General features: G+C 41.0%; 1 protein-coding gene across 7 annotated transcripts in view; it reads left to right on the top strand.

Annotated features, from left to right (window-relative positions):
- Positions 1–15,445, top strand: part of mrtfab (myocardin related transcription factor Ab) — a 43,770-nt gene that overhangs the window by 15,414 nt on the left and 12,911 nt on the right. For 4 of the 7 annotated variants that reach the window (XM_044013397.1, XM_044013401.1, XM_044013398.1 and 1 more), the window contains one exon: positions 11,377–11,442. In XM_044013397.1, the coding sequence (XP_043869332.1) occupies positions 11,377–11,442 (66 nt within the window). Of the gene's footprint in view, positions 1–5,770; positions 6,405–11,161; positions 11,195–11,376; positions 11,443–15,445 lie in introns of those variants that run through there. The other 3 variants (XM_044013400.1, XM_044013399.1, XM_044013403.1) reach the window with 3 other exon arrangements.

Below are 15,445 nucleotides of genomic sequence, written 5' to 3'. Positions count from 1 at the left end.
TCACATGTTCTCCTGTTGTTGTTTAGCCCTAGTTTATTGTTTAAAAATGACCTCATTGTATGGCAGCACAAACCACAGAGCTGCACCCAGTTATTAGTTACTCTTAGTGAAGGATTATTTTTTTTTAAAACATAAATGCTGTTCAACTCCAGTTGTTAAACCAACCCAACATTATCCACTGCAAACCCTCTATTTTAATGTGAATGAGTTCCTCTCATGTAATTGTGCACAATCACACAAACAGGTTTGTGCAGCTACTTTTTTAAGGACACTGCATTGATTTCCATTCAACAACGCTTTGTGTCTAACCATAACCAGTTAATATCTAATCTTAACCTAACCACAATCCACATTTTAGCCCTTAACTTATCCTGTTCTTCAGAAACGAGGTTGTGCCACCAGGTTTTTGTCTCGGCGAGGACTGCAGGTCCTGACAAGGTCAACGTTTATGCCAGAAAGTGTCCCAAAGAGGTCACAAATACAAGTACACACACTTAAAAAGCTCCACTTGCTCCTCAAACACGGCCACAAAAACACGTCTACAATTTATCCACAAGTGGGTTTAGTTAGTGTCTTGTCTCCAACTCGTCTTGCTGTGGTGTGTCTGAATAATAGAACAGCCGTTAGGCTGTGACTCACCTGCTCACAGCAAGTGTGGCACACTTGTAACAGAGGTCACTGAGAGCTGACAGGACTCCTGTTGTTTTGTTAGTGACTCAGACGCTGAGCCATGTGCAGGAGAAAATGACTTGGCGTCTAATTTAGATAAGTACAGGGACTTATCCTTTAACATGCCAGTGAATTTCAACCATAAAACCCCAAGAACAGCAATGAAGCATTTCCTTTTCCGTTGGTGTCCAGGCTGAGCTGTTTTTCTTGTAAACAAACACAAACAAACAGTGTTGATAGCAGTCGACAACATCAGCCGTGTCACCAGTCTCGTCACCAGACTCCAGAGGTTCCAGGGAAGAGTTGCTTGTTTGTCGCTATCTTTGTCCACCAGTGTGCACAAACTGTTGGACCAAACACAAAGCTGGCTGATATATGAGCTATATATATGTGTGTGTATATATATATATAACTGTCTCAACAGTTAAAATTGTGTCCCATCTTCATGTAACATAGCATTAACATTTCACGGAAAAAATGGCACCATTAAAGGTCAGAGTCTAATAAAAGCCCTGCAATTTTTGGTCGCCGAATTGAAATTCAGAGCCACTCACAGAGAGATGGGGAGACAGGAAGAGTCGTCCAACTAAACCCCTAAATATCGACCTGAGGGAAACGACTGCAAGAACACACAGACACACACACAGTCGAGAGCAGACTTTTAAATGTCAAGGCCAAGAAAACCTTCTCTGTCTGGCTCCGTCTTCCTCTTTGGCTCTTTCTATGATTCTTGTCTGTTGCTGAATGAAAACTGCTTTTGAGGAAAATAAGAAATCTGTGTTTCAACACTAAGTGGGGCACGAAGTTAGCGGGGTACTTCGCGTGATTTAGAAAAATCATTTTCAGATGTCCGTGTTACGTAACAGTGCGTTACAACGCTGTCATCGCTGACCAAGGAACACCCCTCTACAGCCTCTGGGTTTTTTCCCCCCTCTCCCTCAGCATCTGTGTTCCTCTCTGAAAACCTTTTTTATTTTCTGAACATGACCTCACCTCCTTCAGTCCTGCCTGCTTTACAGTGAAGCTTCGTGTTACCAGATGCATACTGGTGCTGGCCTATGGCTCTCTCTTTCATTCAACACTCTTCTCTGTCCTTCGTCAGTGTACAATTTAACCACAGATGGACCTTTTATGGTTGCTCAGTCAACAAAGAACCTTTGACGTTGCGTGTATGACTTTTCAAGGGGGACTTAATAACTTTGCTCTCACATATTTCTCTTAAACTTTAAGTTCTTAGTTCAACGTGACTCTTGGAAACACCACATTTTGACAAGACTGTAAAATAAGGTAATGAAGCAGTAGGTGTTTGTTACAGAACTTCATGTCATGTGGGTCAAATGGGATATTATTGATAGTCGAAATGTCAGATATCATTAGGATTCTTTAAAAGGTATCGGCAATGAATCGTACAAGTATAATGTTACATCAGCTAACAGTCTAAACTACAAAAATATAGACTAATAAGTTCCAGGTTCTGTATCTTTCCATAATGTCTCTTGCTCTACCTTCTGTCCTGAAGATGTCGACATATTTAAACTAAAAGATATTTGTACATCACCTTGGAGCAGCTAGCCATGGTATCAACCAAATATTATTACATAATATTACCTCTCGGCAATGAAGCCATGTATCATGTTGGGATTATGCGTCCAGTATCCCAGGAGGAGATGATTGTGCTGTTGCGTCTACTGCAAACACATGAAGAGTTGGCTTCAGGCTTCTGTCAGGCAGTTTACATCTTCCAGTACAAACACCCTCTGTTTGTACAGGACGAATACAAACACAGTGAGTGATTAAGTGCGGGATTACCAGAGTAGCATTTACATCAAGGTTTTGTGGTGGATTCCACCTCTGTTCCTTTTGACTACACACACACAAAACAGTCTCCTCACTGTGAGCAGAGATTCCTCAAGCCGTGTCTCTTTATGGTTCAGAAATTGTAGTGGATTATGGATCAGCGCTACGAAATCCTGGTCCTGATGTCGGTGTCGTTTGCCACGGTCAAATTCAGACATAGCTGGTAAATTCCACAGCAGAGTGGGTGAAGCGTGGGACCAGGAAGTAAAGGAAAACAAACACCTTCAGTTGTCCCTGCCGGAATGTTAACGGTTGGTTTGACCTGTGATAGACTGACACTTGGCCTGGCTTGTTTCCTCAGCAGGCCAGGTTTTGTTTGGGTCACGTGGTGAGCCTTGTGGTTAAACCTGCCCGCGATAACAAATCAAAAGCGCTGCTGATGCTCGATAACATTTTTAACCCCCTTTAATTGAATAAACCATGTCTGCATCTGTGTGTTCACTGCTTCAAATTTTCCTCACTTTCCTGCTCATGTGTGGTTCACCTGTGCCAGGCTTGTATGGGCTTGTTTGGTAAATCTGAGCAAGGGAAGTTTGCAGAAACCACAATTATAATTGTGGCAGCAGTTAATGGATTGTAGTTTGGGTTATTTTTGGGGGCAGGATACATCTGAAGGTCAAGCTCTGGGTCATAACGTTCCACAACCACAAGTAGGGAATAAAAAACATTTACGTAGTTGCCAGTTATCACCATGACTTCAGTTATTTGTTTTTGAACAAAAAATGTTGCTTAATTGTGAAGCAGATGTTTTGAAATGCCAGCAACTAATTGCATTTTCTTTCTTGACGGGGTTGAGTTTGAACTCTCTCAAAAAGGAGCATAAAGCTCAACAGCCACACTTCACATGTTTTGATGCCAACTATAAAAGAAAGCAGCTTTCATTTTAGCTGTTTATGTTGCTGTTGGTTATAATGTCCGACTGGATGCTGTGCGGGAGTTTTCCATTTATCTACACACCCACAGGAAGTCTCCAAGTCACTCTTTCAGCACGGTCGTCGTGCTGTAATTGTATCCTGTCTGTTGGCCCAAAAATAAATGTTTTCTTTTTTCTTTTTTTTTCTCCCACGAATATTTTTCAGCAAAGAATCAGGAAAGACTCAGATAAGGATGTCCAAGGCCAAATAGCCTCATTGGAATTTTCTCAAACTCCAGCTAAAGGTTAAAATCACCACTGAATCAAATGGCTGAGACAGTATTATTGCACATAAACAGCATTTAAAAGCATCTATATATGGTATTACTGGTCTACAAATATTAGAAACTCCCTCCTGATCATGACATTATTCCTTGTCCTCACAACTTTAAAGGGGTATGCAGATATCTGTTGTGTTTATTTGAGTGTGGTCCAGTTGTTAATCAAGCATGAGTAAAATTATGGGCACTTACATCCATCTTCTACCACTTTATCCTTCACATGAGGGTCACAGGGGGCACTGGTGCCAATCCCAGCTGACCATAGGGCGAAAGGTGGGGTCACACTCTGGAAAGGTCGCCAGAGTGTGACCCCACATGTTTTTGGACTTTGGGAGGAAACCAGAGAACCTGGAGATAACCCATGCACCCACGGGGAGAACATGTAAACTCCATACAGAAAGGCCCTTGCTCAGACTAAGTTGCGAACCCAGGTCTTCAGCTCCTTCATGTTGTTGTTATTATTGTTATTATTATTATAGTAATAATTTTATTAATATAGCACTTGCCAGGCTTAAGCACAAAATTTTCTCCAGAATAAATTTCATGCCATGTCCCCTATCCCCCCTGAATTGTATGTCAAAATGAAAGACATGAGAGCAGCACTGATCCCTTACTTAAACACATAGTAGGTTAAAATAAATAAGTCATTAATCAGAAATGTATGCATAATGTGCAAAATATAGCAGATGCTTTCACAAAAATCCAAAAAAGCCTAACATTACAGTGAAATTTTACATATGGAAATGAATAACAATAGAATTAGGATAGAAGACAGATGTGGGGATAAAAGTCAAGTCCCCAGTGTGTGGTGCAGGTTAAGGTTAAGGTTAAGGTTTATCAGTTAGTGCTTAGTTAATGCTTTACATTTTCCTCACCTGTGTGAACATGCGTCAGTCCAGACAGTGTACACACTATTTGTTTGACGAGCTTTTCCCCAGACCACAGTGTGACAGCTCAATCCCAGAGTGTGTTGTCGTCTGTGCTTCCTGTCCAGACTATGAGTCATAACAACAGGTGGATTCAAATCACACGCTCCCCACCGACACTTATTGTTGATAACAGCCGCCATTTGTTTAAGGTGTCGTCTGCGTTCTCAGGTGCGCTGTAGTTGTGTGTGTTACCTGTATGATAGAGGAAACACTTTAGTGATAAGCCTTGTTGTTCTACTGTGCTGTGTGCTGACTGATATTTATGCTCAGGTTGTTGTTTTATTAATAAGGTGCTTTTGTGCTGTATGTATAGTGAAGAAAGAAAGAAAAGTTGTGTTTCTCCCCTCTGTGTCATGCTTCATGAAATATTGATTTAGTCCAAGAAAATGGCGCTTAAAGCTTGTGGATGTGTGTGTGTGTGTTCATGGATGTGGATGTGTGTTTGTTCCTGAAAGTAACTTTACCCTGCGATTGCACAGGTGATACCAAGCTGAATATAGCCTCCATACAGCCAGCTGGCCTTGCTATTTAAAACAGTGGAGAGAGAGAGAGAGGTGGGGGGTGCAGTGGCGTTTACCATCAGCATTCTGCAGGAGTCAGAGACAGTTTCACTGGACTGCAGAAGAAGTCGTTTTCCAACAGGATCAGAATATGACTGCGATGATTCTCAGCCTTTTCCTCAAGGGCAGAGTGTGTTTCAAAACAGAGTTACAGTAGAGATTTGGTATCGATCAATCACTTTCTATAGTCGGGTGATTCATCCCAGTATCAGATTCACTCCTGCGTCTTTGACAAAGGTCGGCTATGTGGGATGAGATCATCACAGTGAGCCGTTACTGTCCTTTCCACTTGTGCCATAAAATGTGTTTATAGATTGACTTAGTCAGGAAAGTGTTAGAGAGTACATATCCGTGTTACTCTGTGTTGTTTTCATATGTGTGTGTATTTGACAGGGAGGAGGCTTACAGAGGGCAGCAACCCCCCCCTCCCCCCCTCGCGCCTGTAACAGTGAATGAATGGCAACAGCTGAGCAGGAGAACTTTATCGGCAGCACTCCCTGCGTGTGTGTGTGTGTGTGATTCGGGAGGAGCTGCAACCAGAGCAGTCTCTCTGGGCTCTCTCTCTCTCCCTCCCTCCTGAGCACACTGCTACTCTCCTTCTTCACTGCTCGCCTCTTGTTCTTTTCATCCCCGACTCGTCTGGTCGGTTTCTCCCCCTACTTTTCCTCGGACTACCTTTGCAGAGCATTACAGTCGTGACACGCTGTTGCCACTGCAAGGGAAGGAGGGAGCAGGAGAAGGAAGAGAAAGAGAGACAGACCGATCGATTACTCTGGTATACAGGAGAGAGAGAGAGGAAGAAGCAGTGATTGTTCGTCCCGTTTTGGTTCGTAGGAGATTGTCTTTGACTTGTGTGGGAATTCTCCTGAAGCGTTTGATTCACGTATGTCCCTTGGAAAGAGAGGACATCTAATTGTAGGGACAACTGGTGCAGTATTTAGACGGGACTCCTCTTCCCTCCCCCTCATCGACCAAAACTGCCAACATTCGGGACTTAGGTGGAGGACCCGGTTTGTCGGAGGAGTTCAATGTCAACCAAGTAATTAATCTCCATTCCGAATGATAATGCTGGACACCAACACATGCCTGTCCTTGGACCTGTCTCCCCCGGGCTCTCCTTCAATGGGAGACGACGTGGAGAAGGCAGGACTGGAGCTGGATCATGACCGGCAAGTCTATCACAGCTTGAAAGAAGGTGGGCGATGCGGAGGCATGAGATATCTGATATGATTAGTGTTTATGTGCCTCTGCAGATTCATATCAGTGCTACACGGCTGCGTATAAATAGTTAATGGGGTTGTGCTAAAGATAAGAGATTCGGTTCGTTGGCCTGGTTGAGACGGAAGGAAGTCAACGTGGTTATTTGGTATCTCAGATAAACCTTTTCAATAGACTTACACTCTGTGTGAAATGAAGGAAGTGCAAGTGAGAGCAGATGTGAATAATTCAACTTGTCATGTGCACATCTCTCTCACACACACATGTTTATGTTTACATTCCTTATGCGTATCCTTGAATGTGCTGAAGAACATTTGTTTTAACATTTTGAAACCTACAGTAGTTTTCAATCTTTCCTTTATGATATATGTTAGACAGTCATGCTGAATTACTGCGGTCACCTGTAGATCAACCCACAAATAAATTAAACACACTTTTGAAAACATGTATGTAGCCTTACTGATTAAAAAAAAAAAAAGTTGCGGTTTTAACTTCCTTGTAGGGACTTTCAGTTGTCGGACTGGAAGTTGCTGCTTCAGTATGAGTCGTGTTTACAGTTTTTTGAATTTAAGAAAATGACATACAAGAACTTGCCAAACAAAACGTCATGTCCTGTAGAAATGATTTAAAATGGCAGCCAGCACAGCAGTGGCATGACACTAAAACACTCCGTAAAAAAAAACAAAAAAAAAAAACCTTAATTAAGTTTCTTTATAGCCACCATTAAAAGAGTCAAAGATGACTTACTGCACATTAAACACAACATTCCTGTGAGGTTTACAATGAAGAAAGTTCAGTTCTAGAGGAAAAAAAAGCATGTGTCAGGAAATCAATTTAAAAAAAAAGGGGGACAAGGGATTTTTGCTGAGCTTTCAATCAAAAGTTAGTTTAGCAGACTGAGCTGTTTTCTTCCTGCAAACCTTAAACCATGCGTCTATGTGTTCTGAGAAAGCATAATAATATACCACGGTTTACAATAGAATGTTTTAGAAAGCCCAGTGTTTATTGTAGTTTAAAATGAAATAGCCTAATAGTCATTGTAGAGTTTTATAGTGTTTTGTCACATTTTTCCTGTGTGTGTGTGTGTGTGTGTGAGTCGGCTTACCTGTGCCAAGCCCTGGGGTCTTAGGGGACAGCGAGAAACTCAGACATGTTAAATCAGATCTAGTGACACATGAGCGCAGCAGGATTAGCCCAGTTGGCCAGTGAGAACTTGGCTCTGCCTCAGTGACCTCTTCAAATCTGATGCCGCTTTAACCTCACATCGCACCATTGTATCCCCTCATTCTTCACGTATTTTCCCGTCTGAAAGGTTCACTGTGGAAGGTGACAGGAATGAATGTGACCTCTGTGTTGGTCCATGGACCCACTGCGTTGGTGTGATACTGTGGGGGAGGTTTTAGAAGTGTTGTTTTACCGTATATTCTATACATACAACTGCCATGTGAGGTTTAAGAATACAAGAATGTAGTTTGTTTTCCAGTCTCCCTTCACACAGAAACATTGAAAAGTTTCTTACAAGTTACGAGTTCTGTACCGTAATAGTAGTTGAGTTTGATCAGTTGTGATCATTCGAGTTTGGTCAGTTTGGTTGACTGTATATGGCAAAGGGGAAACCCCATAAAATTTTACCACACATCCTGAATTATTTGAATTTGTTTTTTTACATACATACATAACTTTTGAGTCTTGGGTTACATCCTTTTAGTTTATAGATCTAAATGTTTGTTTAATGTGGTGTAAAATATCAAGAGACTTGATTTTCTCGATACCAGGAAAAAAAGTTGTATGTGTAGACTGGTACTTACCACCCAGATCTCTATATAAAGCAATGATTTGAAAAGAGGATATAGTTCTGAAAGTCTTTCTTCCTCTCTGACTTTACATTTTGTGTGGCAGCAGTGGTTTGAGTTTCCATCTTGTAAGTGGTTGTTGTTTTCTCCATTTAAGCTGTAAAGGCAGCTCTCTCTCTCTCTCTCTCTCTCTGTTTTCTCTCCTTCCCTCTGACTTTTATGACTGCGGAGGCCGGTTTTGGCTGTGGCCTAGTATCCTAATAAAACTGCCCTGCCTCTTTATCCTTTTGCTTAAATTAACCAAAATGGCCTTTAAACCTCATTAAGGCTCCTTTTTGTCCTTTTTTGTCCAAGTTGTTTTGGTCACAAATGCGGCGTTTTGTAATTACACATATCCTCATGGACTGATTGTATGATTTCCGTCAACATTTTAAAGGTTCAATATGCATCAATATAATGTTTTTACATTGTGCATAAACACAGTGAAGTATAACATATATAACTGTGTGTGATGTATGTGAAATATTACATCTTTTTTTCCCACTACATCACCACTGACTGGAGATTTACGAATAGTACCAGGTTAATGAATGTTTACATGCAACAACTATATGCTGTAGTTGTTGCATTATTATATGATTTTGGTCTCCAGTTGCAACACCACTGTAGCTTTTCACACTTTTCACACCACCACTAGCATGCCTGAGGTGTCACCGTGAGACTTCTGCGATTTATTTTCTTTTATGAAACTACTCAGAAGATCAGGCTTGGTGACGGCGGACAGACCCTGAGTACATTTTTAAGTGGTGATAAAAGCCGTCACATGCCACCTTTGTCACTAAGTGGCTAAATATCATGCCTCAAGAGAAGTAGAGTAGAAGAGAGAATAAATAAGTTAAGAGGAGTATACTCAGTGTGTGTGTGTGTGTGTGTGTGTGTGAAGGGAAGGAGAAGCGAGATGAGAGGCGTAAGATTCTTTTTCCCAGAATAAACCTTTTCTCAGAAAGTGCCGTGGCATCCTATTCTTCATTATACCATGGCATGGTCATCATATCTGTGCATGTGTGCATGTATTTAGGCAACATGTGAGTGTCAAAAGTGTTTGTCCACGTGCTTGGCACTGAGGGAAGATTAATCTCTTAGCTCCAGCACAGGTTCAACATAAACATGAAGTCATGGAGCCGTGTTTAGCTCTCCGTGTTTATGTCGCTGAATGTGAGCAGGCACGTTTCCAGAGGGGTGACTCCAGTGCTCGTCTGATCCCTTTAGATTTAAAGCATATGAACTTGTAAATATAACGGGGGGGGAGCTGCGACCGCCAGCGAGGATTTAGAGCCAAAGAATGACATTTACTTGCAGAGACTCTGACGTTAACGAATGGGACCTGCAGCATTGCCGTCCAGAGCCTGAAGTGTTTGTCATAACACAGGGATAACACCGCAGCAGCTACATGGGATTGCTAGAGAGTTAGCTTAGCAGGCCTGCGAGCACCACTGATGTCACTTACTTAGTGGGAAGGAACAGGTGCTGCTCATCGTCAAAGGAGCAGAGGCAGCCCTGGCTTTCTTTGGAAGCAAACCAGGGCTGAGCAGTTTGGAGAAAACGTCAATTTTTAATTTTCTGACAGATATTGTAAATGTAACATGATGTGTGCGTGAAAGTAAGCTTCAGTTTAGTAATTACTATAAAATCACTATATATGAAGTTTTTTTGAACTGGCATAAAACATTGAACGGTGAAAAATATATAATTTGCTTATTGTGTTGTTTGAAATTGTCATTTTGATGTGAAAACACTTATTACTTCAGACACCTACATATACACACACACACACACACACACACCTCCTGCGGGGACTTGGCATTGCTTGATACAACTTGTGTCCAATAAGACATTTGTGCTGATGTGTTTACTCATTTTAAAAGCAAGCCAGACATTTGTCATCAGCGCTCACCCACATCCTTGTCAAATTGTGGTGGACATTTGTCTTTTACAGAATGTTGCCTCTTTTTTTTAAGTTGAGCATTTCTATCATATTGTATCGTATTTTACTTATTCTTTTTATAATGCTATTTTTATAATGTTGTTGCAGCATCTTTATTTCCCCTCTTATTATTTTATGAAACTCAACAGTATAATGGAAAAGTGCGTGTGTGTCATACGTGAAACGTCAAACCACTTGTTAATCTCAGTACATGCAGACAGCTCTGTCTGTGTGTGTGTGTGAGTGTGTGTCTTCTGTATATTTCTGTCATAGTCTGTGATCCGATCCGTATGTGGATGTTAACTCATCTGCATGGTTGACTGAAAGGTCAAGTTCACTTCTCTTAAAATGACCCCATGTTTCAAGAACGTGAAAACTTCAGCAGATGGTGAAATACATGGCTCTCGTGCCATTTAACTTTTCACATTTTAATTATTATTCCATAAAATTCATCTCGACAGTCTTTTTATTTTAATTTTAAGTGATCTTTTAAGGTTGTTTTGGTTTTTATGAAGCCATAATGAGACAGCTTTTACTTTCAATTTTGGTATAAAGAAAACAATACAAGACAACACCTGAAATTGAGTGTGCAGAAAGGTCAGCTACAGTCCAGTTCCTTTTGTCCAGCACTGTGTTCCTTAGACCTCTCTGCCAGCCTCTGTGTTATGTAACTAGCACTTCCTGTTTTGAAATGACGGTGTGATCTGCCGATATGCTTTTTTTGTGGCCTGATCGTGTTTCAATCTCTATTATTATTGTATTTTTTTTTTGCTTCCTTTGCTCTTTTTTTTTTTGTACCTGTTTTCTCTTTGTCACATATTCTTTGATTAATGATTACTCTTTCTTTCGCACATTCTGTACACCTAAAACCTCTCAGAAACAGGAAGTGTGTAGTACTTCTTGTACCCTCCTCTTTGGCTTCAAAAAAAAAAGAAGGGGGAAATGAAAGGATGAATTGGGTGCAAGAGAGTGCAGGCAGGTCTTCTTCATGTCAGTCCATATTCTTCTTAGTTCTACTTATCCATCCAAACATGGTAGACTTGTAAACAGTAACCGACAATAAGGAACTTAAAGAGCTCTGCGCTCCATCGCTGCAGTTTGGTTGCACAGTCAGCGGACCGTCATTGACTCTCTCCTCTTTCTCCTCCCTCACCTCCTCTGTCTCCATGCAGTCCTCCAGCTCAAACTCCAGCAGAGACGAACACGTGAAGAACTGGTCAGCCAGGGGATCATGCCACGTAAGTCTCCTCTTTAATTCTCTGGGTTAGGGTCAGTGAATCGAACGTCTTGTGCAACTTTCATCATATATAAAAAAAAAATCAGTAATTTAGATCCACGTTGACATGTTATGGTACTTTTTTTATGTTACATCTAAGGCCAGTGATGCTCAATAAGCACATTTATGAGATTTTACTAGTGTTTTGATGCTTTTCGTAAACCCCAGCAGCCGACTGCAGCATCACTACAGCATGTGTATGCATTTGAGTCTAACTCAGCGTGGTAACTCCTACCCTCTCCTTCATCAGAACAATTAGTTTGATATACAACATCAAACACTGAGCTACAGTTGTATAGATTTGTATGCTGAATGAATGGACCTGTTTATCCACATGTGGTTTTCACGTTATCGTAGGCGGTGACGCTTCAAACTTTACCGACATTGTGAAGTTTGAAGCTGTGTTTGCATATATTTGTTTCTTTTTTCCCGGAAGGTGACAGCTTTTATCAACACGTTTTATTGGTATGAGTTAGTACAATTCTGCCTGTATGTGTCGGATTTTGTAGTGTCTTTGCACCACCGTGTTATCAAATATGGCAGCTTCCTCTTCTTCTGCATCCACTTCCTGTTTCAGAGCCTGCATGCTCACATTACAAGAAGCAGGGATCTTTTTTTTTTAATACTGTTCATGTGTATTATCTATTGGCCCATAACAAGCTTAATCTAGTATACTGCTTTCAGCCTCATTTAATAGATAATTTGTCCTCTGTGACCAAAGGTTACTTACTATTTTTGTTTGTTTTCACATAAACCTAAAAATGCACACATGTGCTTGAAGGGAGATATAGAGATGCAGGTAGAAATGTGGATTCATTTTTAGCCGTTAAGTATGATAATCATTTTCATTATTGTTTGATGTATTCCTTATTTATAAGTAAGTAATCCTAAGAGAGTTTACATCACATTAGTTTGACTAAACGCTGACTTTGAAAAATACATGTAATCATGTTACTCTGACTTAAATTTAAACTACCAGATAAAGTGGAGTAATCGGGAAGAATTACCATGCATGTATACACTCAATCAGACTCGAAGTGGCCAAGACACTCTGCTCCACAGTTCCTTGGCTTTGACTTAGAAATAAACAGTAAGATGTGGCAAGAAAAACATGACAGTTTTGACAATTACTCTTTTTTTTGGACTGATAAAGAGACCAAGTTTATTAACTTATTAGTCAGCTTAAAGTATTTTTTAAAGTTAGTGGAGGGTACATACCAACAACCATTTAAACTGGTAACAACGTAATACTAGCAAGCTGAATGGGGGCGTATCACCACCCAACGTTTCCCCACCAGTGGCACAAAAACACTAGTCCAAGTCTAAGCGGTGTCATCGTGCTACAACCGTAGCTCAACTTAACTGAAAAATGCCCTGAGAGTATCTTACCAGGCTCATTTGAAAACCAAAGTATGTGTTAGGCCTGGAAGAATGTACTGGAGTTGCCTCTCAGTCCAAGAGCTTGTTTTGGTGGACAGAAACTATTTAGTCACTATAGTAAATCTATCCGTGTCCTCCTTGTGCCTCAGGCTTCATGCCAGAGTGTTGGCTGCACTGGGATGAGCATGGTCCAGAGAAGAGTATTTAACTGTTTCGAATGATGCTCTTCTTTGCGGGGAGATTACAGACGCATCCATGACTTGAGGACATGCGTTTGTGAGTTGCAGGTGCTCTTCTTTGTAGATACAGAGTCTAAAAAGCCCCAGATAGTGGAGAGAAAAGGGAGGTACGGGCTTGTTGTGAGAGAGAGCTATCAAACACTATATTTGCTCCCCAACAACCAGCACTTATTTTGGCTGTGGCCTTGAGACTCAGCAGGGCAGGACGAGGGCTGCTCACTCTGTCATGGTCCCTGGTGAGTTATAGCACCATAAAGATCATATGAACTGCTGACGAGCGAGGAAAGGAGGGAGGTGGGGGATATCACCATTTATCAACTTTCAGAAGAGTCATATCAGGATAATATGAACATAAACAGTCACCATATGGTTATGTTGAATTATTATATACACACTTTCAAACATGTTGCTTGGTTCTCTGCGGTGTTCTTGAGGAAGAAAGGTGTCTCTATCTATATTAAGTGTGTAAAAATACAGAATTATGTTGCATTATGGGAGGTTAAATGCATATATATGACGATTGGTCAGCAATGGTTCTGTTCCTGGATTGTAGTGTAAAGAAAGGTGAAGTTATGAGTTTCACATCATTTACAACTAAACTTTTTCTTAACTACACAAGTTTATGAATCAACAGATCAATTTCTCTGCTTAAATGTCTGCTGTGAATTTACTGCAGTGGAGTTTCCCAAAACACAACACAGATGCTGTTTTTTATCGTTGCTGTAAACTGGAAAAAAAAGAGTATAGAACGGTGATTGATGCTGCCATCTTGAAGGCCAGGTGTTCAGACGGTGTTAAATCACTACTTTATAGAAACCGAATATAACTGTCAATTACAGCAGTGTAATAAAAGATGGATTGTATTAACATCAGAACCAAGCCCATCAGTCAGATGCAGCAGAAGAAGAAGCAACTACAAAAATTAAGAGATGGAGAAGCTTGCAGTTTCAGAAAAGCTGCATTCTTCCTGGCACAAAACATGAAATGAGATAGATGTAATGTGTACTTAAGGCAAGGGTCTTGCTTTACAGAGGCAGCCATCTTTTACCACCATTTTCCTACAACAGCTCACACAGACAAACCAGCCACAGCACTTTTTTTGAAATGGAAACTTGCTATACAAACGCTGAACAGGAACATCCTTTCTTCTGTGAGAAGGGAGCAATCTTCTGTTTGTTCCAGTCTTACCATTAGATGTCACTAATTCACACCTTTTTAATAGGACCGGTGAACCAGCTGCCTTGTTATGATCTTTACAGTTTGGTTATATATTACAGCCTGGTATGTAGGCTGTGTCTTCTCTCGACCACAGAGGTTGGGACACATGGATACCTCCCATCAACCCCCACCCAGTCGTCCGTGGCACACACACAGTCGACGCCCCACGCCGTAGCAGGAGTGTCCGCCCTCGCACATCCTTGGAGGCTATTTCACCAGCTCTTGACCAACTAGTCAATTGCTATGTTACATCACTGTAACTGCCACTTTCCTCCCCAATATCCTTCCCCAAATCCAGTGAACCTATGTGTTTGACTGTCTTGTAAAGCTTTTCTTTACCTTGGCATTTAGTACAATTAAAAACCATGTAATGTTGAGCACATCTATTAATGTTTTTTTATACTTTGTGCATCTGCTGGAAAACACTTTCTCTCTTGAGAGCAGCCTGGCTAAAGACAGGCCACAACTGTCTTGCTAAAAATACATAAATATGTGCTCCCAACTCTCACACACATAACACACATAACACATGGGCATTCACACACCCACCCACATTCGTTAGATCACGGCCAGTCATAAACACAGTGATTAATGTTATATTTTCTTTGTGAACAGCAGTCAATCTGTCCGTCCACACACAGTGTCATAATTCTCAATTTTAAACATCAATGTCAGACAACTGCACATCAACATTTTATGTCCCCTCACACCGGAGTGCAGGACACGGTCCATCTGTCAGACTTAATGCAGACAGCTGGCTTTTGAAACAATTTGACCTGGCTGTTGTCGGGAAGAGGACGATGACGGTCAGCATGTGTCCTGTAAAAATAACCATGTAACTTTTCGTGTAGCTGCATTAAATGAGAGTTTAGTGAGGAATTATGTGAACATCTATTTGAGAAGATGTTGCCGAGGTCAGGTGAGGGTTCCACCAGTGGTGAGGTATCAATAGTGGTGAGATAATGGTCAGAATCAGAAAGAGAAAAGTTTCATATCAATAATATACTGTACAACAGCTTTAAGTAGATTTCCATTGGCGTGTAAAGTAAATAACAGGCAAACAACAGAAGACGCAAAGAAAGACCTGTCTCAAGGACAACAATTAATTGATTAATCAATGATTCATCG

The sequence above is a fragment of the Solea senegalensis genome, linkage group LG18 (assembly GCF_019176455.1).
Source record: "Solea senegalensis isolate Sse05_10M linkage group LG18, IFAPA_SoseM_1, whole genome shotgun sequence".
NCBI classification, from domain to species: Eukaryota; Metazoa; Chordata; class Actinopteri; order Pleuronectiformes; family Soleidae; genus Solea; species Solea senegalensis.
This window is presented reverse-complemented; position numbering and strand designations above follow the sequence as displayed.